Below are 27,903 nucleotides of genomic sequence, written 5' to 3' on the forward strand. Positions count from 1 at the left end.
TTTCTCCACAGGACAGGAGCAGACCGACTCTGTGTCTGCTCCAGTCCAAGGGACCAGGCAGGGGCCGAAGGGAAGTGGAATTCTGGAGGGGCGGGGTTTGGGTAGCTGCTGTGCCCAGGATGTCCCTGGCTCCCAGATGTATTTCTGGGGTTTAGGGAGTGAGATGGAGTTCTTACCAGCTGCTCTGAGTGCAGTGGCTCCTGGATGACTCAGGATTCAGTTTCTCCACAGGACAGGAGCAGACCGACTCTGTGTCTGCTCCAGTCCCAGGGACCAGGCAGGGGCCGAAGGGAAGTGGAATTCCGGAGGGGCGGGGTTTGGGTAGCTGCTGTGCCCTGGATGTCCCTGGCTCCCAGATGTATTTCTGGGGCTTAGGGAGTGAGATGGAGTTCTTACCAGCTGCTCTGAGTGCAGTGGCTCCTGGATGACTCAGGATTCAGTTTCTCCACAGGACAGGAGCAGACCGACTCTGTGTCTGCTCCAGTCCAAGGGACCAGGCAGAGGCCGAAGGCAAGTGGAATTCCGGAGGGGCGGGGTTTGGGTAGCTGCTGTGCCCAGGATGTCCCTGGCTCCCAGATGTTTTTCTGGGGCTTAGGGAGTGAGATGGAGTTCTTACCAGCTGCTCTGAGTGCAGTGGCTCCTGGATGACTCAGGATTCAGTTTCTCCACAGGACAGGAGCAGACCGACTCTGTGTCTGCTCCAGTCCCAGGGACCAGGCAGGGGCCGAAGGGCCAGAATTTCTAAAATGTGAAAAATACAACAAACTGTGTAGGGGTTTGGCAAAAATGGCTAGTGCAGACACTGCCGGTGGAGATGTAAAGTGGGACAGTCATTCTCAGAAACAATTTGTCAGTTTCTGCAAAAATTAGCATGCAGCTACCACATGACTCAGGAATTACACGCCTGGGCATTTATCCCAGAGAAATTATGGTTTGCACTCCAATGAAAATCTGCATGTGAGAATTTATAATACACTATCCCTAATAGCTCCAAACTGGAAACAGATGTTCCTCAACAGGTGAATGGTTAAACTATGCCATGTACCTAGTGCCATTCCTCCTTGTACTGAAGGACAAATTGCCAATTCAGACAACAACCTGGAGGAGTCTCTAGAGAATTGCATGGTGTGAAGAGAGGCAGTCCCCAAAGCTTACACTCTGTATGTGTCCATTTAAATAACATTTCTAATGGACAAAAGTAAAGACGTGGAGAACAAGTAGAGAGAGCCCATCAAATGTTTGTCTTGCAAGCATCAGGGTATGAGTTCGATCCCCAGAACCTATGAGCTGGGTGTGGTGCTATGGGCTTGCAATCCCACTGGCTGGGGAGGCAGAGGGAGAAGGAACTCTGAGGTTTGCTGGCCAGCCAGCTTAGCCTAGTTGACCAGAGCCAGGTCAGTGAAAGAGATTGTCATAAGAAAACAAGGTGGATATTGTCTGAGAAGGAATGGCACCCCAGTGTGTGCATACAAACATGCACACATATCCACACACATGAACACACACACACACACACGGAGAAGGAAATGGAAGTGTCTATAAAATGGCAAATGAAGGAGTCCGCAGTACTAAGTATCAAGTCTATACACTGTTTGTGACCTGATACTGTGGTCTTGCATAAAATCACTGTCAGGAAACTGAGTAGGAGTTTATTATTATTATTTCCTGCAATTGAATGAAAATTTAGCATTAAATTAAATACATTTTAATTAAAATAACTTTGTGAGATTTAAGTTTTGTATTGATGTTAGTAAGTATCCTAGCATCCCCATGTCCATCTCTGGGGCCTTGCCAAATCATTTTATGAATCCTGACAGACTTACCGAGTGTCTTGGCTCTTAATGGATATACAATCCTATAATCATCAACAAGAAAATCATTTGAATTCTATTTTTATGAAGGTCTGCCTATGTTGAAATTTCCTTGTCATATTGCTTTTAAATGGCAGTCTCGACCATAAGAATAATAATCCCGAGTGTTCCTACTAATTGCTTACACTAATTGTTACAGGTGCATCGCTCTGCTTATTCTATTTATATGTGATTTGCCTCTGGTTATTTTAAGTGGTTTCCGTCCCTCCATCTTTACCCCATATCGTTTTCACAGCTAAAGATGTGGTCATGTGAAAAGTCCCTGATGCAGAACCCAGTTTCCCTTAGTGGAATACAACTCTATTCCCCCACAATTTTGCATCTATATTCCTAATGAGACTGGTGTATACTTTCCTATTTTCTCCTGTTCTTTATCAACTTTAGCTATTACATTTTCGCTTGTGCCATGAAATTAGTTGGTGAGCTGCCTGGCTTTCTCTCTGGCCTGGACCTGTTGGAATAACATCATAATTACCCATTCTGTAAAGGTTAAATAAATCTCAGCTATGAACCCATCTGGTCCCACTGCCCTTTCAGCAGCGGATCTGATCACCTTCACCGGCTTACCTAGAGTTGCTGGTCTGTTCAAGTTTTCCACTGCTTCTTAGATACATTTAAGTTGTTTATATTTAGCTAAAAAGTCATTTCCCTTTGGGAAATAATTTGCACACAATATTCTTTTGATCTTTTCTGCATCTGTCACTGCTTTTTCTCTTTCATTTGTAATCAGACTTCGGAGTGTTGATCTAACTTATTTTGTATTTCAAAGGACTACCCTTGGGTTTCCTCTGTGTGTGTGTGTCTCTGTGTATGTGTCTATACATGTGTGCATGTGTGTACATATGTATACATGTGTATGTGTGGTATGTGTGCATATTGTGTGGTATGTGTGCATATTGTGTGTGTGTGTGTACTCACCTATGCATGCATAGGTTGAGGCCAGAGGTCAACATTGGACGTTTTTCCTTTATCACTACCATTCTTTTTTTAAAAAAATAATTTATTTTTTCTCAAATCGTAATTCATTCACACAGGGGTTATAAACACCGAAAGGCAGGATGTGGGGAAGGGGATGACACTGGAGTGTGGGTGTTCAGAGGGAATACAGATATCTTCAGAACCGGGTATTGGCTGGGTGAAGGCTCAGGGGACAAGTCACTATGACTCTGCCTGTGACTCGCTTGTCCTTATCTAAGTTGGTATTGTCTGCCTAGGCTACCTATTTACAAGGTCTATGACAACTCAGGCTTGTAAATTTCCACAAAAGCTGCCTGTTTACATTAGCTTATCGTCATCTGCTTCAATGTTTTTCCACTGAGACCCAAGACTTGGTGTTAGTATACATGTATGACAGGCCTATTGCTGATTTTAGGCCTTCAGTGTATCACTACCATTCTTATCTGAGACTGTGTCTCTCACTGAACCTAGAGCTCAGTAGTTGGCTGAACAGGCTGACCATCAAGCTATAGGCATTCATCAGTCACCTTCCCTTGGTGTTGAAGTTACACACACACACATACACACACACACACACAAGTCCACCTACCATTTACATGGATAATAGAGAGAGTTGAACTCAGGTCCTCCTCATTCTTGTGTGCCAAGAGCACGTTCTCCTCATGCTACCTCCCTGGCCCCCTCCCTGGGTTTTTATCCCTTTTTTATTGTTGTTGTAGTTTCCTCTTTGTGAGTTTTGTTTTGGACATATTTTTAACGGACTGTTTCTATGTAGCCCTGAATGATCTAGAATTGACTGTGTAGCCCAGGCTGCCCTTGAATTTATAATAATCCTCCTGCCTCTGTCTCCTGAGTGCTGGGATTATAGACATGCACCACCACAACTAGAATTTCTTATTCTTTCTGTTTGTTTTTCATTTTAAAAATACATGTCTTTATCTTTACCAAAAATGTCTCCAGCTTCTTTTGCTTTGTGTATGATCTTGTTCCTTATGGTGACCATTCTGAATTTTTAGTTTTTATTTTTTCTATAGCAGAGACATGTAAAGGTACAGAAATGTAGGCATTTCTCTGAGTTCCATAATTTTTATGAGATGCTTTCTTTCATTTCTTCTAGATTCATTGAGATTTTCATTTTCAGTTCTCCTGTACCACAACAATTATCAAAAAATTCTGGGTTGAGCCATTTCTAATTATTGAATTTTATTTTATTGAATTGTCTTTAGAGCATATATATGTATATATATATATATTCCCATTGCTTATCTTTACTAAAGTTTATATATCGTATAATTATTTTAACTAAGATATATAAATATAGACATAAAATAAAAAGAAAAGACTCCTCTTTAGTGAGACTAAGGTACAAACATCTATGCATGATTTGTGCACTTTCTCTCTCTCTCTCTCTCTCTCTGTGTGTGTGTATGTGTGCAAGTGTGTGTGTATGTACATGTGTGTCTGGGTACCCCATGGCCCAATCAATGTAACACAAGAAGTTAACACATCTCTTATGATTGCAAGATAATGGTTTCATCTTCAAACATCACATCCTCATACAACAAAGACAACATTCAAAGGAAGTAAATGAAAAATACTTTCATGTCTGTGCATATGAGTTCTTTCCAAGGGAAGAGAATCAGCACTCTGAGAATGAACCAGGAGCTGTCCTCCTGCTGGTCTGGTCAGGACAGGGTGATATAACCAGGCTCTGGCTACAAGGGAAGCAGGGTGATGTGTGGAGCATCTGACACTCCCACCCTTGGCAGTGGGAGGTTGGATTGACAGTAAGGGAGATGGTAAGAACATAACTATTAGATCTACAGCAAAGGGTGTTTGCCAAACCTCAACGCCACCTTCCTTCTCAGACCCACATCTCTGTTATTGGATAAATCACAAACTTTTTCTCATGCCAACATGCCCTCCCTCTCTTCTATGACCCCCAATAAGAAAATTTTCTGAAAAGTTTCACTTTTTCTCTCATTCATGTGAGAATTATGGGATAGTTTGCTCCTACCCTACTATTAGCTTTTTCTATTAACTATTGGCACTTTCTGCTATTGCTACTGATGTACAATTTGCCTAGTTTATGACATTTTACTCAAGTCAACCCTTTATGACAGGTTTCCATTCAGTTTCTTTAAATCACCTAACCAGGAATATTTCAGGCTGCTGAATGCGTGTTCAGCAGCAGAGAACGGCTTCAAACCTCCCTCCCCAGGCAGTCCTGATGGCAGAAGACCACCTTCCATCAGGCAGGGATGTGATTTTAGTAGAAGAGCCTGGCTTCCAGGAGTTATCCCTGGGGCACATTATTCTACTGTTCATCCCATGTTTGCTTTAAGATTTTGCTTAATTAGTGCACTTGAGTTAGCTGAGCTATGCAGGGTTCCCTGTTGGGTGGATGCATCTGCACGTGCCTTGGGGAATGCTGTCAAGGCTACCTGCATCCCACTTAAAATCTTTCAGTCTACTATACTAGCGACACACTATGCATGACATTCCTGATCCCCAGAGGTGAAAGGCTCTCCCTTTCCCTGGTTTTCTCTGTTAAATTGTTGATTGCTCCTCCAGGGGATTTTTTTTTTTTTTTTGCTCTCTTCTAATTGGTCTTCATCAGTATCTCCCAGGTATTGACAAGGCTTTTAGATAAGGAGTTCTCCAAGCTCTGAGCTAAGGATTAGCAGTCCTTCCCTGCACACCTTTCCTTCTTAGCCTGTCCCTTCCCTTGGCTAAACTCTCTGTACGTCTACACAAAGCAGAGGCAGTTCTGTTCTGGTGCATGTGCCTGGTGTTCAAGGGAGATGCCTGGGTCTGAGATCTCAGGTCAGAAGCCATTGGTTTGTCTAGTTTATGTGAGATTGGATAATAACCAGAAAGCTAATACACAGAGAAAAACTGAAGCCTAAGAATTAATCCATGGATGATGCCATCTCCTAGATCTAAACCAAGCCTTTAAGTTCATATTATAAAACAGAGGGGTTCCTGCCTGAGACCAGGTCAGGAATACCTGGCTATGCAAACCTCAGGCTATCCTAAAGGAGCAGTGACAATCTGAACATCAGTGACTTATGCTGTGCTCCCAAACTTGGTTATAAATGTCCAACCATCAGCTCTAGTATATGCCTGTCCTTAGAATTCATAAAGTTCGTGGATAAGAGATAGAATCATCCTTGCCCACTTAGACTGTGTTTGTGGTGTTGGAGTGCAGTCAGGGTGGCTGTTTTGACAATCATATTTTGTGCATAGAGAGATAACATAATGTATGATTAAAAGAAAGAAAGCTTAGAACTGAAAGTCTCATTAATTGTCAATACTTCCAATAGTAGACTGGCCGACCCTGACAAATCTCTTAACTTCTTGCTTGAAGTGTCTCTTACTTCACATTTAGAGTGAAGGTATTTCTTGTGTCTCCCTTGCAATTACATTTTGTTCTAGAATGCAAGTGGTCTAAAGTAGTTAAGACAATATGTGGCAAAGGCTCAGTAAATGTCAGGTATTTCCTTTGGAGCCCATGCATGGTGAAGAAAAGCAATTTTTATGTATGTATGTATGTATGTATGTATGTATGTATGTATGTATGTATGTATTTAGAGACAGGGTCTCATGTAGTCCAGACTGGCTTTGGACTTTGTATATAGCCAAGGACAACTGTTGAAATTCCTGAACCTTCTGGTGCCACCATGCCCAGTTTTCTGTGATGCTGGGGACCAAACCTGAAGCTTTGCCAGAGCTAGGGAAGAGCTCTTCTTCCTTTCTTCCTTCCTTCCTTCCTTGCTGTTTTTCTATCTTTTTTTTTTTATTTTCTGGTTTTTCAAGACATAATTTTTCTGTGTGGCCCTGGCTGTCCTGAAACTCTGCAGATCAGGCTGGCCTCAAACTCAGAGATCTACCTGCCTCTGCTTCCCTGGGATTAAAGGTGTGTGAGAAGTACTCTTTTAACTGAACTAAATCATCAGTCCTGTGAAAGGTAATTTAAATTTAAATTAAAATCTATAATACGACCCTCAAACTTTCATTCATTCTCTGTTAACCTTTGACCTTTCCATTGTCCTATTGTCTCTTAAGTGTTTGTTTTAATCTGATATAGTTTACAGATATGGAAATTTCTACATTCCATTCCTTGGAGAGGGGATGCAGGGTTGTAAGGGAGGGCAACCAAGACCAGTCATTTCACAGCTCAGGAGCTTCTGTTACAGTTTTTATGGGAAGAAACAGTCCAGTTGGGGCAAGTAGTTTGAGACGAACTAGTTTAAATTGCCTAAAGGGCTCTAGGGCAAAAGGGCCAAGCCTGTGGGTCATATCTCTGGCCTTGGGGTAATTTGCACAGAGTGTGTGATTGAGGGGGTGCTTAGGATGTGGGCTCACGATTGGTTGGTTGGTTTGCTTATAAAAGACAGAAAACTATCTGTTTACCTTCTGTCTTAGTTAGGGTTTTACAGCTGTGAAGAGACACCATGACCAAGGCGACTCTTGTAAGAACATCATTTAATTGAGGCTGGTTTACAGGTTCATAGGTTCACTCCATTATCATCAAGGCAGGAACCTGGCAGTGTCTAGACAGGCATGGTTCAGGAGAAGCTGAGAGTGCTACATCTTCATCTGAAGGCTGCTAGCAGAGTTCTGATTTCTAGGCAGCCAGGATGAGGGTCTTAATGTCCATCCCCATAGTGATAAACCTACTCCAACAAGACCACATCTACTCCAACAGGGCCACACCTTCTAATAGCCATTCCCTGGGCTTAGCATATACAAACCATCACACCTTCCATCAACGCCTGAATAATCTGAATTTGATCTCCTTAAAGAAGTAAAACTCCAAAATTGAGGACTGGAGAGGTGGCTCAGCAGTTAAGAGCACTGGTTGCTCTTTCAAGTTTAATTCTCAGCACCCACATGGCAGCTCACGATTGTCTGTAACAACTCCATTGCTAGGGGATCTGATACTCTCACACAGACATGCATGCAGACAAAATACCAATGCACATAAAGTAAAAATAAATCATTAAAAACTACTCCAAAAACAAACAAACAAGCAAACAAACAAAAAATTCTCTAAGTTGGGAGGAACCACACATATTTTATCTGTTTCCTCTCCTTCCCTGAATCTATTTTTAAAACAATGTATCTGCTCCCAACCCACTAAATAATGTCTTAGTCTTTCTTTGATTCTTTTTATTTGATCTTTCTATTTGTAAGAAGATTGTATCTTTATGGGACCAAAATGGATTCATTCTGGTCCATGCCTGTTAACTCCTAAAAGTTTGATGTCTTGTACATAAGCAAGAAACATTCAGCCTTTCTCCTGGAACAGCTGCCAGATCAAATAAATTGTCTACAATGAGCTAGCAGGACTGTTTATGACCACAATGAAAAGGTGCTTGCATTTAGCATACACACTCTTCTTCCGAAGATGCTAATGATATGTGCATTTGTTTCGCTGTCCTTCTCTGAGCTGTAGCAGGATAGCCTCCACTGTAGTCCCACCCATCACACACAATGGTCCAGCTTTCTGCTCTGAGTAAGACTTCTGTCCTACCTTGGACTCTGCTGTGAGATGGATGGTCAAGTGTTGAGGTAAAGCTGAACCTGTAGGGCCTCATCCAGACCTGAAAACCATCACAAACACTCATTAAGTCTTCCTTGAGTAAATACTTGGAAATTAAAACAAATTGCCAGTCAGAAATTTGCAAAGAATTTTCTAAAGATAAATAAGATGTAAGAAGTAAATGGTTTGGTTGTCATTAAAAAGGGAAAAACAGTCTCTGGAAGGCCATGTGTAGGCCGTGAAATCACTGATGCAGTAGCGAAGCCATATAGTTTGAATTACATTTCTGAAAATTCCTAACTAGATAAGAGGCAAACAGAAACTCATTTCATAGTTTCATAGGGCTAATGAATATCTGAAATTTAGCCCAGAGCCTGTGATAGGCCATTAGAGTACCAGCTAGATTTACTAGAGAGATGTACTATGAAACAGCAGCTTGATTTACTGCCGATTTTATAGCACAAGGTTGCCAGGTCCTTGTTGTGCGGTATGCATGTGTGGTGACAATTGGTGCTGGAGGATTGGTAACAATGACACTGTTGTCGGTGATGCTGTGATTGGCCAGTTCACCAATTAGAGACCTGATCTAGTTCACTGACAATGTTGGTTACAACGACCCAGCAGCAAAACCTCTTACATGGATGCACTGGAGAGGCCTCTAGGAGCAAGGCAAGATTTTAAAACAATGAGCATCACAAATACATACATATTTCAACCTTTGGAAGATGCAATTAAAAATGGGAAAAGGAAACCAACTTTTTAATCTCTTCTACTAAAGTCATTATTGATGAGACTCTTAAGGTCATTGCCACAAGAATTCACTTTACCTGAGTGGCTGTGGGAAATTTGGAGACTTCTGTGATATGCAGAACGGCTTAAATCACCTTCATGAAAAGGGAGCTAGCAGTAATAGTATAGAACATTCTAGTATTCATGAAGCTTGTCATAGGCTAGGCACGATGCCAGACAAACAGGACTCAAGAAAGAGACTGCAACACCCAGACTCTGGGTGTGCCCCCACCATGCTTTCTCTCAGCATTTCACACACAGCTGCAACTTGTAAATTAGCAACTGTGCAACAATGTAAGTGTCCTAGCTTCCCAGAGAGGACTTTCAGAAACTAGTAAAGGAACTGTCAGGGTTGAACTGGAAAGGGAGGAAGGGCAGGTTACAGAGCCACTGTGGGAGCCAAGTGCAGACACACAGCTAGTGACCGTTACATGGGTGTGTCCTAGACTTGTCACTTGCCTGAGTCATGTGGCCTGACAAAGCTGTGCGAAGGTAGAAGATCCTACTTTGTTGTTGTAGTTATTTAAATGCAGTTGCCAGTCAAGCCAACTATCTAAGCTGCAGTGGCTCTGCCCAGCTCAAGCTCCATGTTCCATGGCCAGAGGCCACATGCACACCACAGCTAGAAATGGTCAGCCAGAAACACCAGCCCTGCCATCCACAAGACGCCAGCATGGGAGATGGCTCTGCCAATCTTCCAGATTGTCTCTGCAAGGCGGGGCATTGCCCAGACCATCCTGCCAACCATGCAGGCCCAGTAAGAAAATGAGACTCTTAATGCTTAAAGATTAATCAAAGACTTTGTATGTTTGGTAATGTTCAATAACAATATGCCCATACAGAGAGAGTTGCTTCCTAATTAGCTAACCTAAATAAAAGTTGTTACCCGAGACTGCTCTCCATACCTGTGTGGCTCTCCATCCTCCTATATCTCTCTCTCCCTAGCTCCTTCTCTTCCTTTTTTCCTTCCTCTCCTTACTCCTTCCGCCTTAGCTCCTCCTACAGGTATGAAAATACTGAACAAGCTATAGTTAATGGCAGTATGTGAAGGATACATAAATTAATTGGCCCCACTTTTTTAACTTTTATACTCTCAGAAAATGCCTAAGATATTTAATAGAGATATCTAATTTACTAATGTGAAATGTATTTTCATATCAACTTGCATACATCATAGGAAGAAACAGGAGGGATAAATATGTAGGGAAACATTAAAACTATGGAGATACTAGAAAAGCAGAGTACTTATTTGCTCTAGAACTCGATATATTTTAAGATCTATATCCTGCCTGATCTTTCTAAGATCTGGGCACAGTGGAAAAGGCTTTCAAAATGTATTTAACTGCAAAAGCCGTTACTGATCACTGCTTGTAGAGCTGGTTGGTGTTCTGACTGGAGTCAATGAGGCTTTGAACTATTGAGTATCCTTCCCTGAGGAGCTTATGACACCCACCTCCATACTCTCTGTCAGCTGGCCATTCAGTCTGATCTAGTTTTAGGTTCTCTCCCCATGCGGTTCATGTAGGAAAGAGAACTAACCTGACCCATTATGTGGGACCCTACTTCCTGGCAGTGCCTGCTTCCATGGTGTGGTCTCCATCAACAAATCTTTAAAATTATTATTATTATTATTATTATTATTATTAAATTTGTTTCAGATGTTATAGGGGTTGGGTTTCACTGAAAGAACCCACAAAAAGGCTGAATGTAAGTAAGTATGTATGTACTTGTATTTAGCATTAATGCTGGACACCAGATCCTGCAGATATGTTGTATAGAAAGTCATGAATCAAGAAGTTTGGGGAGGTTGAGAATATGCCCCAGAAGTCAGGAAATAGGCATCGTCAACTGTCACTGTGTAGCTACAGGGATTAAGAATGTCATTTCAACTTCTGTTAAGTTTCAGTTTCCCCTGCTAAAAACAATAGAATCATAAGAGTGCCTGAAGGGTGACAGGAATGTGACAGGTATCTGTTTATCCACCTCCTGGTTACATTGATGAGTGGCAATTCTCACCAAGTTTAGATACAGTTAGAAGTACCTTCCAGAGCCAATATTCCCACCAATCACCCAGAACTAAGGGTCAGGATAAAGAATAAACCCACTGTTGTTCCCAGCTTCAGTAACTTACTTAAAACAACTGCTCTCAATGGCACACATCCAAATCTAAGGAGGTGTAGAGATGGCTCAGTGGTTACAAGCTTTGGCTGCCTTTCCAAAGGACCTAGGTTTAATTTCCAGCACCCAAATGGCAGCTCATAACCATAACTGGAGTTTGTAACTCAAGTTTCAGGGGATTCAACAGTTTCTTCTGGCCTTTCAGGCACCAGGCATGGCACATACATGGTTCACAGACATACACACAAGCAAAACACCCATATACACACACAATAAAATAAGAAATAATTTTTAAATGGCAAGGCAGGGTGTTGTGGCTTATGCTTATAATCCAGGCATTGGAACCCAACCAATGAACAGAAGCTGCTGTCCCCTGTGGTTGAATTAGGAAAAAGCTGGAAGAAACTGGGAAGGAGGGCAAGGCCCCATAGGAGTACCAGCAGTCTCAATTAACCTAGACCCCTGAGATCTCTCAAACACTGCACCAACAATCAGGGAGCATGTATCAGCTGATATGAGGCCCCCAACACATATACAGCAGAAGGCTGCCGAGTCTGGGTTCAGTCAATGAAGATGAACCTAACCCTCAAGACACTGGAGACCCCAGGGAGTTTAGAGGTCTGGTGGGGTGGAGGTGGGGGGTGGAAATATCCTAGTGGAGACAGGAGGTGGGGAGGGTTATGGGATATGGAACAGTCAAAGGGTGGACTGGGAGGGGAATAAAATCTGGAGTGTAAATAAATAAATAAATAAATAAAAGATAAAAAAAAAGAAAGAAAGCCAAGGGAAAATTATAAGTTTGAGGCCAGCCCAGACTACTACATAGTGATATCCTATCTCAAAAACAAGAAAAAAAAAATATATATATATACTATTTTCCTGGTAGGAACCATCAGGAAAAAATGGCGGATACCAGAGTACTGTGGGAAGAGCAGAGGGCATACAACTGATATGTTTCTCCTTATCCTGGGACACCCTGAAAGGATTTATTTGAACCTTGTGGTTGATTCCCAATCTGGACAGTTAGGAATTGTCTCATAAGCAGAATGGATAGTTATTCTAAAGGGGTCAGGCTAAGTAGAGTTGGGAGGCCACAGGATAGCTCCAGAACCCCATCCTTGTGTGTAACCCCTGTGGTGAGGGGGCTGAGGCAAGCCCCAACTATCTCAGACTCTGCTGTCTGGTGAGTATGCTGGGCTTGAGATGTACATGCCCCATCCTGCAGAGTAGTTTCTGCACTGTTTTCAAATACCAATTAACAAAGGAACCAAGAGTCTCCAGCTTCAAATGACCTCTCTGGAGGACTCTGCAGCTGTGGCAGAGAGTTGATATGATGGGAACATCCTATTAATAGCCAACATCCAGAATTAAGTGAACATTGCTTTACACTTGGGTTGGGCTAGCCCCCATGCTCCCCTGTGCTGAAGATTTGACTCTGGCTGCACTTTCTGTGACCACAGTCCACCACCTTCCTGCACTTGATCTTGGAACAGTCTGTCCACTCTTGAGTGAGCAAGCAAAGACAGCTATTTTTTTTGATTAATTCATTTACTCATGTTACATCCTGGTCACAGCCCCTTCCCTCCTCTCCTCCCAGTCTCACCCTCTCAAATCCTTCCCTCCATTACTGTCTTTCCTTCTCAGAGAGAGGGAAGCTCCCTTGGTTTCCACCCCACCCTGGTACCTCAAGTCCCAGCTTGAGTAGGAGCCTCCTCTCGCACTTTGGCCCTGCCAGGCAGTCCAGCTAGGGGAAGGGGATCCAATAGCAGACAAAAGAGTAAGAAACAGCCTCTGCTCCAACTGTTAGGAGCCTCACATGAAAACCAAGCGGCCCATCTGCTGCAAATGTGTAGGGGGACTAGGTTCAGCTCCCTCCTGCTCCTTGGTTGATGGTTCAGTCACTGTGAGTCCCTATGGGCACAGGTTTGTTGACTCTTGTCGTGTCCTTGACCCTTCCACTGGCCCAATCCTATCTCCTACTCTTCCACAAGACTCCTTGAGATCCACCTGATGTTTGACTGTGAGTCTCTGCATCTATTTCCATAAGCTGCTGGATGAAGCCTCAAAGGAGACAGTTATGCTAGACTCCTGTCTGCAAGCATAGCAGGTATCATTAATAGTGTCAGGGTTGGCTCTCTCCCATGGGATGGGTCTCAAGTTGGGCCAATCATTGGTTGGCCATTCCCTCAATCTCTGCTCCATCTTTATCCCTGCACATATTAAAGGTAGGACAAATTTTGAGTTGAAGGATTGATGTTCCCCTCCCTCTACTGGAAGTCCCATCTGGCTACTGGAGGTGGCCAATTCAGTCTTCATATCCCTCACTAGGAGTCACAGCTAGGGTCACCCCCATAGACTTCCGGGAATCTCCCCCATCCCAGGTCTCCAGCTAGTCCCAGAGATTTTCCTCACTAATTTCCATTCTCTCCTCCAGCCCTCTCCCACCCACTTTCCCCAACCCAATCTCCATCCCCGTTCCCCTCCTCACTCCGTCTCCCACCCAGTTCCCTCTTTCCATCCACCTCTGATGTCTATTTTACTTCCCCTTCTGAGTGAGATTCACACATCCTTACTTGGGCCCTCCTTATTACTTAATTTCTTTGGATCTGCAGATTGTAGCATGGTTGTCCTGTACTTTATGACTAATGTCCACTCATAAGTGAGTATATACCATGCATGTCTTTCTAGGTCTGCATTACTTTACTCAGAATGATATTTTCTTGTTCCATCCATTAGCCTGCAAATTTCATGTCTTTGTTTTTCATAGCAGAATAGTGTTCCACTGTGGATATGTACCACATTATCTTTATTCATTCTTCTGTTAAGGGACATCTAGGTTGTTTCAAGTTTCCAGCTACTATGAAACAAGCTGCTATTTAATATGGTTGAGCAAATATCTTTGTGGTATGGTGGAGCCAGGTCTATGGGTAGAACTATTCCCAACTTTCTGAGAAATCACCAAATTGATTTCCAAAGTGATTATACAAGTTTGCACTTGTTTCAGCAATGGAGGAGTGTTCCCTTTGCTCCATCCTTGGCTGTCACTTGAGTTTTTTATCTCAGCCATTCTGATGGATGTAAGATGGAATCTCAGAGTTGTTTTGCTTTACGTTTTCCTGGTGACTAAGGATGTTGAACATTTCTTTGAGTGCTTCTTGGCCATCAGAGATTTCTCTGTTAAGAATTCTCTGTTTAGCACTGTACCCCATTTTTTAATTGGGTTACTTGGTCTGTTGGTGTCTAACTTCTTGAGTTCTTTCTACATTTTGGATATTAGTCCTCTGTCAAATGTAGAGTTGGTGCAGATCTTTTCCCAATCTGTAGGCTGCTGTTTTGTCCTATTGATGGTATCCTTAACCTGTTGAAAGCTTTTCACTTTCATGAAGTTCCATTTGTTAATTGTTGATCTTACTACTTGAGCTATTAGTGTTCTGTTCAGGAATCCATCTCCTGTGTTAATGTGTTCAAAGCATTTCCCCAGTCTCTCTTCTATCAGATTTAGTGTTTGATGTTGAGGTCTTTGATCTATGTGGACTTGAGTTTTGTGTAGGGTGGTAAATATGGGTCTATTTGCATCTTTTATATGCAGACATCCAGTTAGACCAACAGCATTTGTTGAAAATGCTTTCTTTTTTTCCATTGTATAGTTTTAGCTTCTCTGTCAAAAATCATGTGTCTGTAGGTTTGTGGTCTTATTTCTGGGTATTCAACTCTATCTCATGATGAACCTGTGTGTTTTTATGCCAATACTATTCAGGTTTTATTACTATTGCTCTGTGGTATTGTTTGAAATCAGGGATGTTGATACCTCCAGAAGTTCTTTTACTATATAGGAAGGATTGTTTTAACTATCCTGGGTTTTTTGTTTTTCCATATGAAGTTGAGAGTTGCTCTTCCAAAGTCTGTGAAGAATTGTGTTAAGATTTTGATGGGAATTGCATTGAATCTGTAGATTGTTTTGATAATGTAGCCATTTTTACTATGTTAATCCTACATGAGGATGGGAAGTCTTTTCATTATCTGATATATTCTTCACTCTCTTTCTTCAGAGACTTGAAGTTTTGTCATACAGGTCTTTTTCTTGGTTGATTAGAGATACACCAAGATTTTTTTTTATTATTTGAAAGTATTATAACAAGTGTTATTTCCCTAATTTCTTTCTCATTCTGTTTATTGTTTGTATAAAGGAAGATTACTGATTTTTTTGAGTTAATTTTATATCTAGCCACTTTGCTGAAGATGTTTATCAGCTGTAGGAGTTCTCTGGTAGAATTTGGGGAAGTCACTTATGTATACTATCATATATCAAGAACACAATACCTATACCATATATTGTATATTGTGTACCATATATTGTATAATGTATATTGTATGTCATATATCAATTATATATCATATTATATCATGTATCATATATTCAAATAGCGATACTTTGACTTCTTCCTTTCCCATTTGTACCTCGTTCTCCTTTAGTTGTCTTAATGCTGTCTCTAGCTAAGAACTTCATCAACTGTGTTGAATAGATAAAGAATATGCAGCCTTGTCTTGTCCCTGACTTTAATGGAATTGCTTTAAGACTCTCTCCATTTGTTGGCTTACTGTATGTTGCCTTTTTTATGTTTAGGTATGTACCTTGTATCCCTGATCTCTTTAAGACTTTTACACAAAGGGCTATAAGATTTTGTCAAAGGCTTTTTCAGCATCTAATGAGATGATTGTGTGCATTTTTTCCTTCAGTTTGTTTATATGGTAGAGTATGTTGATGGATTTCCATATAATGCACCATGCCTGTATTCCTGAGATGAAGCCCACTTAATCATGGTGGATGATGTTTTTATTGTGTTCTTGGATTTAGTTTGCAAGTATTTTATTGAGTAATTTTGCATCAATATTCATAAAGGAAATTAATCTGAAATTCTCCTTCTTTGTTGAGTCTTTGTTTGGCTTACATATGAGGGTGCCTGTGGCCTCATTGCCAATGTTCTTTCTGTTTCTATTTTGTGGAATAGTTTGAAGAACGCTGCTATTCACTCTTCTTTGGAAATCTGGTAGAATTCTGTAGTAAACAATCTGACCCTGGGCTTTTTTTTTTTTTTGGTTGGCAGCCTTTTAGTATTAATTAAATTATTTACCTGGTCTTAATTCAACTTTGGCAAGTGGTATCTGTCAAGAATATCATCCATTTTGCTTGGATTTTTCCAATTTTGTGGGGTACAGGCTTTTGAAATAAAACTTAATGGTTCTCTGGATTTCAGCAGGTCTGTAGTTATGCCCCCCTTTCATTTCTGATTTTGTTGATATGGCTACTGCATCTCTACCTTTTTGTTTGTTTTGCTAAGGGTTTATCTCTGTTCTGGATTTTCCCAAAGAACCAGCTCTTGGTTTCATAGATTCTTTGTATTCTCTTTGTTTCTAGTTGATTGATTTCATCCCCGAGTTTGATTATTTCCTGCCATCTGCTCTTCTTAGGTGTGTTTGTTTCTTTTTGTTCTAGAATTCTCAAGTGTACTTTTAAGTTGCTAGTATGAGATGTCTCCAGTTTCTTTATGCAGGCAGTAATGCTACGAAAAGACAGCTAATATAATACTGGAAAATGGACTCCTCTTTTTGTGATAGGATTTTTGTAAGCACTCTGGATCTGGAGCATCTCTACCTCCCACGAGCCATTGTAGAGCGATCCCCATCTAAACAGGAGAAACTTAAGCCATTGTAGAACGATCCCCATCTAAACAGGAGAAACTTAAGCCATTGTAGAGCGGTCCCCATCTAAACAGGAAGAATGTAAGGAGTCAAGCTAGGGAGATGGCTCTGTAGGTTAACTGCTTAATGCCCACATATGAGGCCCTAAGATCAGAACTCACAGCTCCCACATAAAAAGATTGTGTAGTAGGATGTAGCTGTTGCTTCAGCATGTGGAGAGGATAAGGGGACCAGAGGATCCCAAAGGCTTTGCTACTCAGCCTGTCAGGTTATACTATTGAGATCCAAAAAATAAGAGAATTAAGTGATTAAGGAAGACATCCTAATGTCAACCTTTGGCTTACACATGCATTCACCAGAGCAAGTATACCTGCACACACACACACACACACACCACACAATTACACATGCACTCACAAGAGCAAGTACACCTGCACACACACACACACACACTTACAAATGCACTCACAAGAGTGAGTTCACCTGCACACACACACACACAATTATACATGTACTCACAAGAATGAGTTCACTTACACACACACACACACACAATTACACATGCACTCACAAGAGTGAGTTCACCTGCTTTCACACACGCATACACACACATACACACACATACACACACACACACAGATGCACTCACAAGAGTGAGTACACCTGCACACACACAATTATACATTCACTCACAAGAATGAGTTCATTTGCACACAAACACACATGCACTCACAAGAGCAAGTACACTTGCACACACCTGCACACATACACCACACACACATGCATGTGTGTAACATATGTGTGAACTTGAGCAAGACAGAGCAGGTAGAAGAAAGAGGATAAGAAAGCTTAAGACCCAAGACCCAGAAAGTTCCTGCTGGACACTCATTGGTCACACTGAAAAGACTTTTAAGGGACAACTACCCAGCTGGAATTGGGGAGGAAAGTATGTTTCTCTCTCAGAGGACATGTGGAATGTTGATTTATCAAGACAGCCTTGACTGAAATAGTTGTGTCGAGACAATATCTGAATAGATTTGTCTTCTCTGGAGTGGAGGTATGCCTCAGGACAGAGCTGTGAGGGGAAAATCTAGTTACATCTCTTCACTTAATAGTTGGGTCAGTTTCACAGTTAACCTTTCCAGCGTATGTTTCCTCATGTGTAAAACACTGTGGTGCTGATTCGTGGTGTTGGACTGGCTCTGTGGGAAGAGGTTGCAAAGAGGTTAGAGTAGCTGTGGTGCTCACTAAGCGCTCTGCAGATGTGTTCTATGACCCATACTGAGCTAGGTTAGGGACCAGGGTGATGCTGCTGAAGCGAACGGACCATGGGAACCACAGCTAGAGGTTTCCAAATCATAGAAGCCAATAAAACACATTCGGAGCCACCAGCCCCACAGGTTTGCTTAGTCACCATTTGTAAGACTTTTACATTATGTTTAATCCCTGAGAAGTTAAATATTCACAGGTAGACAGCAAAAATGTAAAAATACCATAGAACCAGTCAGCATTCTAGAAAAAAAAAAAAAAGGTTAGTGAAGGGTCCTTGTTGGCCTGTACAGATGAGATTGAAGGAATTATCAGATGTTTTGGTGTCCTGAAATAGCAATACTGAGAAGCTTCCTCTCTCACTGGGACATGCTACTGGGGGTGGAGAGGGATGGATCAGAGAGCTGTTGTTATTCCTGGAACTCTGCCAGGATAGCAGCTAACTGGACTTGTAGGTGGGATGGGGTGGGAGACATGGTGACTGCTAGATTTGTTACACAGAGAAAGGAGGAAGCAAGCCAAAGCTACCAGCCTACTTCCTTAGCTTTCAAGGATGTAGAAATGTATTAGTGCACAAAGTGTGGTGAGCACAGTAGGTCTCTCACACACAGTCAGTCTGACTCATCTGGCTCATACTCTCCTTTCACTTTGGAGCTGAGCCAACACTGCTGATCATAAGTTACTGGCTCTAAAACGTAACTGCACGTTGGAATCACCTAGGTAGATTTATGAACTGCTGGGGACTACATTTCGCCCCTAGAGAATATTAATTGAATTGATCTGGAGACCCCTAAGTAGCTTTAAGATATAGCAAAGCTTGAGAATCACTGCCCTATATTACAATCAGCTGGGAATCACCAGCCTCATTAAGTGAGCACATGCATGTCATACACGCTTTCATTAAGCCTGGAGGAGATAGAGCTGAGACAAGCTGGACTCGTGTTGTCCACCCGTTAGTATTTAAATCTAATATATTTACATTCAGGTACATTTTTTAAAGTCTTATGTTCCACTGGCTGCATTTCAAAACTTAAAAGATACATATGGCTAGTTTCTGCCATTTGAACCATACAGAACATCATGGGAAGTTCTATGAATCAACTCTAAGATACCGGCAGGACTTCCAAGCTAAACAAACAGATGCTCAAGGCTTGGGCTAAAATCAGGAAACCTGAGCCTCACAAACTGAACATCCTTGAGGAAGAGAAGTGAACTGTGGAGAACAGAGTCAGTGGGTACCTGAAGGCATATTTGACGGCTTGTGCATTTGCCAGCCCAATGAATGATTTGGTGCTCCAATTGCACAAAGCCTGTGTCCTACAAAGCTGGTAGTGAAGGGAGTGGAAACCAGAAGCAATTGACACTAAGCCAAATGGCACCTATGTCATTGACTTCAGAACCACACTTCTAGGCAAGGTGGTGTAATTCTGCTGGTTGCTTTGAACAACATCAGAGCCCCAGACAGTGTCCATTGTGACAGCTGTGTCCATCTCTGTAGTCACTGGCAGGTTGATTCCAGGGCTCCTAAGCAGAACATCTCTAGCTTGAGAGGCTCATCTAGTGAGATGATCAAGTACATAGTAGAGAACTCAAAGGAAGGGCTCAATGAACTGCTGGTTGGAGTGGGGGAAGGAGCCCCTTGATATCCTGCTCAGTCTGCTCCAGAGGGCTGGAAGGATTTACTTCATGATAGCTGAAGAATGTCAGACTGGGAAGGAATCTCTGCAAGGTACCAGGCTGAATGTTTCTAGAAAGAAGGGTGCATTTGTTTTCCAGGGTTGCTTTGAGTAAGTGCCACTAGGTGGGTGGCTTAAAGGACACATGAATTCCTGCAGGTGCTGAGCAACAGTTGAGGTCCTGAGACAGAGCACTGTTCCTTCTGCTAGCCCAGCCATCTGTTTTATTATAGAAGCTTTATGTGACTTAATATGCCCTCTTGGAAGTTAATATGGTTTGAAAAATTGCCTGCAATAAATCCTTTCTTTCTTGCACATAAGCTTATCCGTTCTTCATTCAGAGAAAATTAGTTTCTCTCTATTCACCCTAAATAAATATGGGGAGAAAGTACTTAAAGAATATCAGTCTGAGGGAGTATCTAGTTTGGAGCCTGCCCTGAGGACATGGTGAATTCCTTTGGTCTATGATGTCATTATTTACCAGGGCCTGATGGAAACCAGGGTCTTTATTCTGGAAACCACAGTGCACTCTGCCTGGCCTCAGTGGTTGGTCCTGCCTTCACCCCCTTCCCATTCACACCAACAAAAAATTTAAATTTGTGTTTGTTTATTTATTTGTTTATTTATTTAGGAGCATGCTTGTCACAGTCTGTGTGCAGAGGCCCAAGGATAAGAATCGGTTCTTTCCTTTTACCATGTCAGACCTAGGGCTAGAACTCAAGTCCTGAGGCTTGATGGCAAGAACCTTTATGGAGAAAAGCATCAAGTTTGTAAGACCAGAGGTTAGACACATGAGCTGCAGAGCTCAACTGCCTGGGTTCAAATCCACCGTTGTTACTTGCAAGCTGTGTATAAATGGGAAAGTTATGGCTGGCTTCTCTCTTCATCCAACCGTAGCCTAGCTACATTTGCCATTTCAGGAATGGACATGAATAAACATGAAATAAAGGCCAGGTGATGCAGTCACTCAGCATGCTGAATTCAAGAGCCTACAATGCATCTATCACTTTTCACGTATGATAGGAAATTGTCTCAGTTGGAAAAGGGTACAAAGCTTCCCAGAATGATTGCTGCAAAAGCCGAAGTTAACAGATGACTGGAGATGTGGCTCAAGTGGGGATAGGCACCTGCAGCCTAGCCTAATGATCAGAGTTTGACTCCCCAGAGTCAAACTCCCCCCCGAGCGCACACACACACACACACACACAAATGAATGTTATAAATTATTTAAATGGATAAGAGTGTGTCCTGAAATTTCTAAAGCAATATGAATGTATCAATCATGATGACCGTAAAAGACAGGAGCTGAATAAGCATTGCTGTCTTTGCAAAGTGGATGACAGAGAGCAAGCAAGTTTAAAACTCACTTTAACAAGAAAAGCCTCGCCTCACAGAGAGCAGTTTATTTCACAATGACTGGCAAGCCCCACAGCATGATTGTCCAGGACACACAGAAAATGGTGGTGTGCACCTGCAACCCCAGGTACACAACTGCCTGGATTGCTGGGCCCTACCCTCTACTCATTAAATCAGAGTTAGGGGTTGGATTTTATGGAATGGGAATGTTCCCCTGCTAGAGCTGGCAGTTCTGGTTAATAAGGATCTTTAGAGATGCTTGCTCTGAACTTGACACCCCTTATTAAGAAACATGAGCAGCTCGAGGCTGCTGCTCTGGGGAACCCTGTCTTTAGCCTCCAGAAGAGATGATGCACCTCTCATAATGACTGGGGACACAGAAGGCTTAAAACCACTTTCTCCTACACATTTAGCATTGTGAACACTCACCTCAACACCTTCCCTCTGTGTCGGAAACTGATGCTTTTATGGTTCCCAGTGGCTGCTCTTTATCCTTGGAGATCATGTATCTTCATAAAGTAAATCTGTATTACTTCATTTCTTCCCATTGTTCTCATTTCCTGGGGATGGAGGTCACATGCTGGTGGCTCACCTTGGATAGCCTATCTGAGATGTGTCGCTTAATGCCAACATGAATCATAGCTCTATATGTGAATTACATTTGAAAATTAAACTGCGATCGATTTGTGTCAGCTGAAGTGTCTAATACAAGAACAAAGACTAGTTTCTATCCCCTGTCTCTTATCACTTGAACCTGCTCAAGACACTGAATGTATTTTCTCTTCTCTGAAGATGTCAAATCTACCTATAATCTATTTCTCTATCAGAAGATATCACAGAAGTATACTTAAACCTCTCATTTTGTGATTCATTATTTTATGCATTTGAGCCAGATGTTAAAATATAATGAGTCTCTCAGGGCCAAATGGAGCCATTCCATGAGGGAGAAGAGCCTGGAAGGACATGTCAGGCCAGTGCTGTAGATGACCTGTCTCAGTGTGGAAGTCTCTGACCATTGAGGAATGCAGGAAGGTTACCAGCTGTTACAGTATCTTTTTCCAAATGTAGAAGAATAGAAACCACCCTTTATACATTAGAGATAAAGGAGAAAGCACACTGACTAAAGGAAAAGAATTGCCTTCGTGTCATCTTAACTGGTGGTCCACAAACTTGTAAACTCTGCTTTCCACCATTACTCAAAAATAAGGAAAAAGTCAGGAATTATTCCAGTAGATTCTTGTACTGGCATAGTCAGTGATAGAATCAATCAGTCCTGCTCTCAAAATCAGTGTGTGTGTGTGTGTGTGTGTGTGTGTGTGTGTGTGTGTGCACTGACATGTATATATGTATGTGTATGAGTGTAAAATTCCACTAAAGTAGGAATCAAGTCTTCATAAGGTGCCAGAATAGTCAAATAATAACCAACTTGTAAAATCCTAAGCATAGTGGGCTGTAGATGGCTTTCTGCTGCATGTGACATGACAAAAGCTGTGTTCCTTTTCCTTAAAATCTGGATTGTTTACCCACCTGTACATAATGGGTGGTGTTCCTCACCTGTAGATTCTCTCACACAGTCCAGCATGAAAAGGAAAGTAGCCAGGGTCAGGGTCAGGGCATTGCACCTGACCTGCATTCCGTGATGGTCAGAGTGTTGGAGCGAGCACGAGACTGTCCTTGTGGAGCAGCGAGAGACGGATGACAGGGTAGACTCCTTCCCTCTGGAAGACTATTATTTCCTCTTATCTACATGAGAGTAAGAGAATCGGTTTTATAATTTGTGCTAAGAACTGGCACTTGAGAGACGGTCAGCAGACCACATCTCTACTCAAAAGCCAGCATAGGGCAGGAACAACAGACTCCAGTTGGTTTGTGGAGCAAGAAAGAATTGGTTGCTCCCATTGGACAGTGCTATGGGAACTGGGAGAGGTTTTTTTTTTCAGACTTCTAAGAATATGAATGGTTGTGTGTGTTTTCACTGGTGACAAATTCGAAAGGAAAGAACACTTAACGGACCAGATCTAGACAGGAAACAGATAGTGGAATCAGAGAGTCCAGTCCTGGAGGCTGAAACGTTGGAGAATTAAACTCTCCCAGGATAAGGGCATGGAGCAAGCACAGGATGGTAGAACATCAGGAGAGCCACAGCAAAAATGCCATTACTATCCTTCATCTGAAGGGATAAGAAAGACATGGGACCAAAAGACCAAGTGTGTCAGTGCGTGCCTATAATCCCAGCACTCAGGGAGAAACCAAGGCAGGAAGATTGTGATAAATTCCAGGCCTTCCTGGATACATAGTTAATTCCCAGACAGCCTGGGCTATATAGAACGACTTTATCTGAAAAAATTAAAAATGGGGCTTGAAGAGATGATTCAATGGAGAATTCGAGTTTAGTCCCCAGCATGTACATCAGACGATTCATAATTACTCCAGTTTCAAGGGACACAACACTGTCTTCTAGATTCTGCAGGCACCCACTCCCATGTGAACACACACATGTGCACAAAGATACACTTGTATACATAATTAAAATAATAATTGAAAGCATCTTTAAAAAAAACTGTAACAAAGTATGAGATGGGGTGAGGACAGGGAAGGATGAGGGTTCATGTCACCAAGGCTCAGTACATGCTATCTGGGTGGAGGGGAAGAGTCTTTGGCAGCATCTGTATGTGTAGAGGCAGCCTGAATCTCTCTGTTCTCACACTCCCTCATCCCATGCCCAGTCCTCCCTCTGGTGGACCTCTCCCAGATGAGAGCCCAGGAAATTCAATGTGTAGATTCAGCCTCCTCGTACAGCATGTTGCAGTCCTGGATCTAGGAGAAGGGGACAAACAAAGGCAGAAAGAATTACAGCTCGTGGCATATTGGAACTGTATGTCTGTTCTTCGAATTGACATTTTGCAGATGAGAAAACTGAGGGTCACTAAGTGTAGTGAACAGGTAAATGTCTACCTAACGAAGAGCATACTTGAGAACAAAAGCAGCTGACCTTTGCTCTAATGGCCCTCCTCTTTGTTGTCCTGGGAATTATGAGTTGGAAACCTCCATTAGAATAGACTTGGCTAAAAGAAGACAGCTACCATTTTTCCATGACTGTGTTCAGCAGACATCACTAATTGATCACAGATGTCTTTCCTACTGAGCTCAGACAGGCTTTCAGACTCTCCTGCACTAATGATGATCTCATCGTGTTCTGTCACCTAATCTATGTAACATGACTGAAATCTCCAAATAAAGAACTCCCAACTGACTGTTTGTGATGTCTAGTAAAACTGTCTGCACCAAAGCTTGGTTCATTCTCTGGAGTGGCTTGTAGAGTTTCAATTTGCTATCCCTAGTGACTCTCAGGAGGGTATTTAGAGTTTGGAATTAGGTGATGCACCGCAAGATTAATTTGCTTGAAGGTTAGTTCTAAAAGTCCTAATCCCTGTGGGTTTTCTTTTCCTCCTTTCAGGTGGACAGGACGGAGGTGATTCGTACCTGTATAAACCCAGTGTACTCAAAGCTATTTACGGTGGACTTTTACTTTGAAGAGGTCCAACGTCTCCGGTTTGAAGTCCATGACATCAGCAGCAACCACAATGGGCTGAAGGAGGCTGACTTCCTGGGTGGCATGGAGTGCACACTTGGCCAGGTAGACAGAAGATGTATTTTGTCTCCTCTCACCCCAGGCTTTCTCCCCTCTTCTGATCCTTCCTCTTTTTTTCCTTTAATGGTCATTTTCTTTAAACCACAGCATTTTCCAACATTTCCCAGGTACTGTTATAGCAACTGTATGTATGAGAGGATGATCATGCAAGTCCGCGCAGTTACTTATTTTGCAGAGTTAATCAACTACGTCCGTCCTCACCATGTTGGTCATGTGTGCAACAAATGCATATCAGACGCTTGCTATATCCACTATTCTTATGTCTGTTAGAGCTATGCCCTGTCCCACAATAAATTTCCCATCTCCTAAATGATCTGTAAGACTCCCACACATAGACTGTTCCTCGTTCAAATTTATGCAAAGTCCCTGGAGACAAAAATAAAATGACCCAAGAAGGGGACTAAATGCTTGATGATTAAATAGATACTGTAATCTAATCCTAACGGGAATGTGACATGGATATCACCATTTTGTTCCTTTGATAAAGGAAATAAAACAGACCCAGAGTGCTTAAGTGACCTGCCGGTGGTTATCAACCTGTGGGCCTCGACCTCCACAAGTGTCAAATATCTGATATTTACATTATATTCATAACAGCAGCAAAATTATCATTATGAAGTAGAAAGAAGATAATCTTATGGTTGGAGATCATCACAGCATGAGAAACTGTATCCTTTGCATCCTCACCCTTGTAAGTAGCAGATCCGGTCTGCAAAGTCCATCATTTTACTTCCACTGGCCTTTCTTGTCAGTCTCCCCCAGAGTGTAGTGGAGTGTTTGTAAGAAATTCATCAATGGAGGAGAATGTTATAGACTCAGTTCAACCTCAAAATGCTGACAGCTGACTTTTATTGGTCTGAGAGGTTAGTGTCCTCCAACCCTGGGGTTAGGGACCCAAGGGTTCAGGAGAATGGGCCAGATGTGAGAGTCTGAGAATCAGGTCTTTATTTGTTGGGTTGGTGAGAAGGGAAAGAGAGGTCTGGCATCTCTAAGCCCAGAGGCTGCTTTTCTGGATCAAGTATTTCTTCTGAAATGGCAGAGCGAACTATAAGTCAGGCTGTCTATTTATGCAACCTCTGGGCCCAGTGTATATGATAGGTGATGGAATGCTTTCTAGAATTCCATGGTAGCCGGTTTCTTGAAGCCTTGGATCTGTTTATTGTCCCAGGTTTAGGGTTATATGGGATTTCCTTTAGAAGAGAGGGATGAAGGTATAAACCCTGTTCTGAGACTCCAAAATTACCTGAGCTATGTGAAAACAAAAGTGTGGTCCATGTACTCAACTGCATCACTGTATGCCATGTTCTGGGCCCCTACCCTAGTGTTGTGGGCCTTCAGGAAATGGACCAAATTTTGTGGGAAAACAAAAATAAAAATCGTAATTCAGGGAAGGCAGAGGAAAGAGGGGGACTTTCTCAGTAAGAAAGTTATGTAAACAAGTCTGAAGGTCAAGTAAGTGTGCCAGGGGTTTGGGCAGTGGTGTCACTGATCCAGGCCAGATGCCTACTTTCTGTAAAACAGTAAAGATTAAACTTCAGAGCTCTTTGAAGCTGAGACATCCTACTAAGGACATGTGGTACACTGCTATTTGTAGAGTTGCAGGTCTTTGTCACAGAGATTCCAAATAATAGAAGTCTAGTGTCCCAGCAAACCTACGTTCCCTCCCTGCCTCAGAAAGAAAGATCTATGGAGAAAAGTCAGCCGAGAAGGCAAGCTCCTTTGTTCCCCCGTGGGTGCTTGCCCTCCTGCATGCCACTTGCTGGGAGAAATTTCTCCCAGTGGAAATTTCTCCCAGAGGTGACTCAGAATGCCCCCATTAGCCTTTTCCAGGAGATATAGTATTCACCTTCACAGGAACAGACCATATTCCCTTAAGGAAAGCTAAAGGCCAGATGCAGAAATTCTCCCAGGGAGAGGCAGAGAGAGAAACATAGGACACAGAATCTTCTCTTCCATTGAGAGAATCACCCTGCAGACTTCTCAAAAGACTCGATGGTAGATAATTTTAGAATTTTGCTGAGACAGCACCTTTTAGGTACAAATAAAATGAATGACCTTTGGGTTTTGTGTGTAGCTCTGTTTAGGTTTTGAAACAAGTGGTCAGCTCTAAACATTGTATGTTTGGGAACCTTTAGATCAACTCAGTAGGTTGAGTTTATGTGCAATAACACACACATACACACACGCACACACATGCATACATGTACTGATGCATGTGTGTGTTAATATAATAACTGATGAAGAATTCATGAATTTGAAATTGAATAAGGAGATACCAGAGGAGTTGGAGGAGGGGGTAGAAATGATATAAAACAATGTTTAAAAAAAGATGGTAAAAATGATATCTTTATATACATCAATGAGCCATGGCAAGATTCTATCTCAAATACTGGGCTTTTTTTTTTTTTTGTATAGATAAGAGTTGTATTTATCACAGGAAATAAATGTAGACCTATGTAGAAGTCATATAGATAAATGTCTTTTTTCATTCAAATTTTTAATAATTTCACCTGTGAAACAACCCTGAACTTCTATTTTAGTTCCTTGCAAGGTTCATATTTCCTAAAGCCAGCAAGTCTGTGGCTCTGTCTTGCGCTAGCTTCTGTACTAGAGATTAACAATATAAAAGCAATTGAAAAAGCATCCCTGCCTTCAAGGAGGTCAAATCTAGTTCAGTTAAAGTTGGGGAGGCAAAGGGCTAAACAGGAAACTATTACAACTATTAAGAGGAATTACAGAATCTAAGGCTGGTCACTGGGAGGTGTTAGGTGTGTGTGATGGTAGTGGTAGTTTGGGGGGGGGAAGGCTTCCCAAGGACAGTGGCATTTACACTGAAATAAGGAGAAGAAATCACATTCCTCACAGATGGCAAGACAACACACAAACCTCTAGATTCAAGAACAAGCTGGTCATATGATAGAGAGCATGTGTGCTTGATTTTGTCAAGATAATAACTCTGAAATAGGA

At 42.1% G+C, this 27,903-nt stretch overlaps 1 protein-coding gene across 2 annotated transcripts in view; it reads left to right on the forward strand.

Moving 5' to 3' along the window:
- Positions 1-27,903, forward strand: part of Cpne4 (copine 4) — a 459,807-nt gene that overhangs the window by 285,809 nt on the left and 146,095 nt on the right. For both annotated transcript variants that reach the window (XM_028756686.1, XM_028756687.1), the window contains exon 3: positions 24,742-24,921. In XM_028756686.1, the coding sequence (XP_028612519.1) occupies positions 24,742-24,921 (180 nt within the window). The remainder of the gene's footprint in view (positions 1-24,741; positions 24,922-27,903) is intronic.

The sequence above is a fragment of the Grammomys surdaster genome, unplaced genomic scaffold (assembly GCF_004785775.1).
Source record: "Grammomys surdaster isolate TR1022 unplaced genomic scaffold, NIH_TR_1.0 126131, whole genome shotgun sequence".
Taxonomy (NCBI): Eukaryota; Metazoa; Chordata; class Mammalia; order Rodentia; family Muridae; genus Grammomys; species Grammomys surdaster.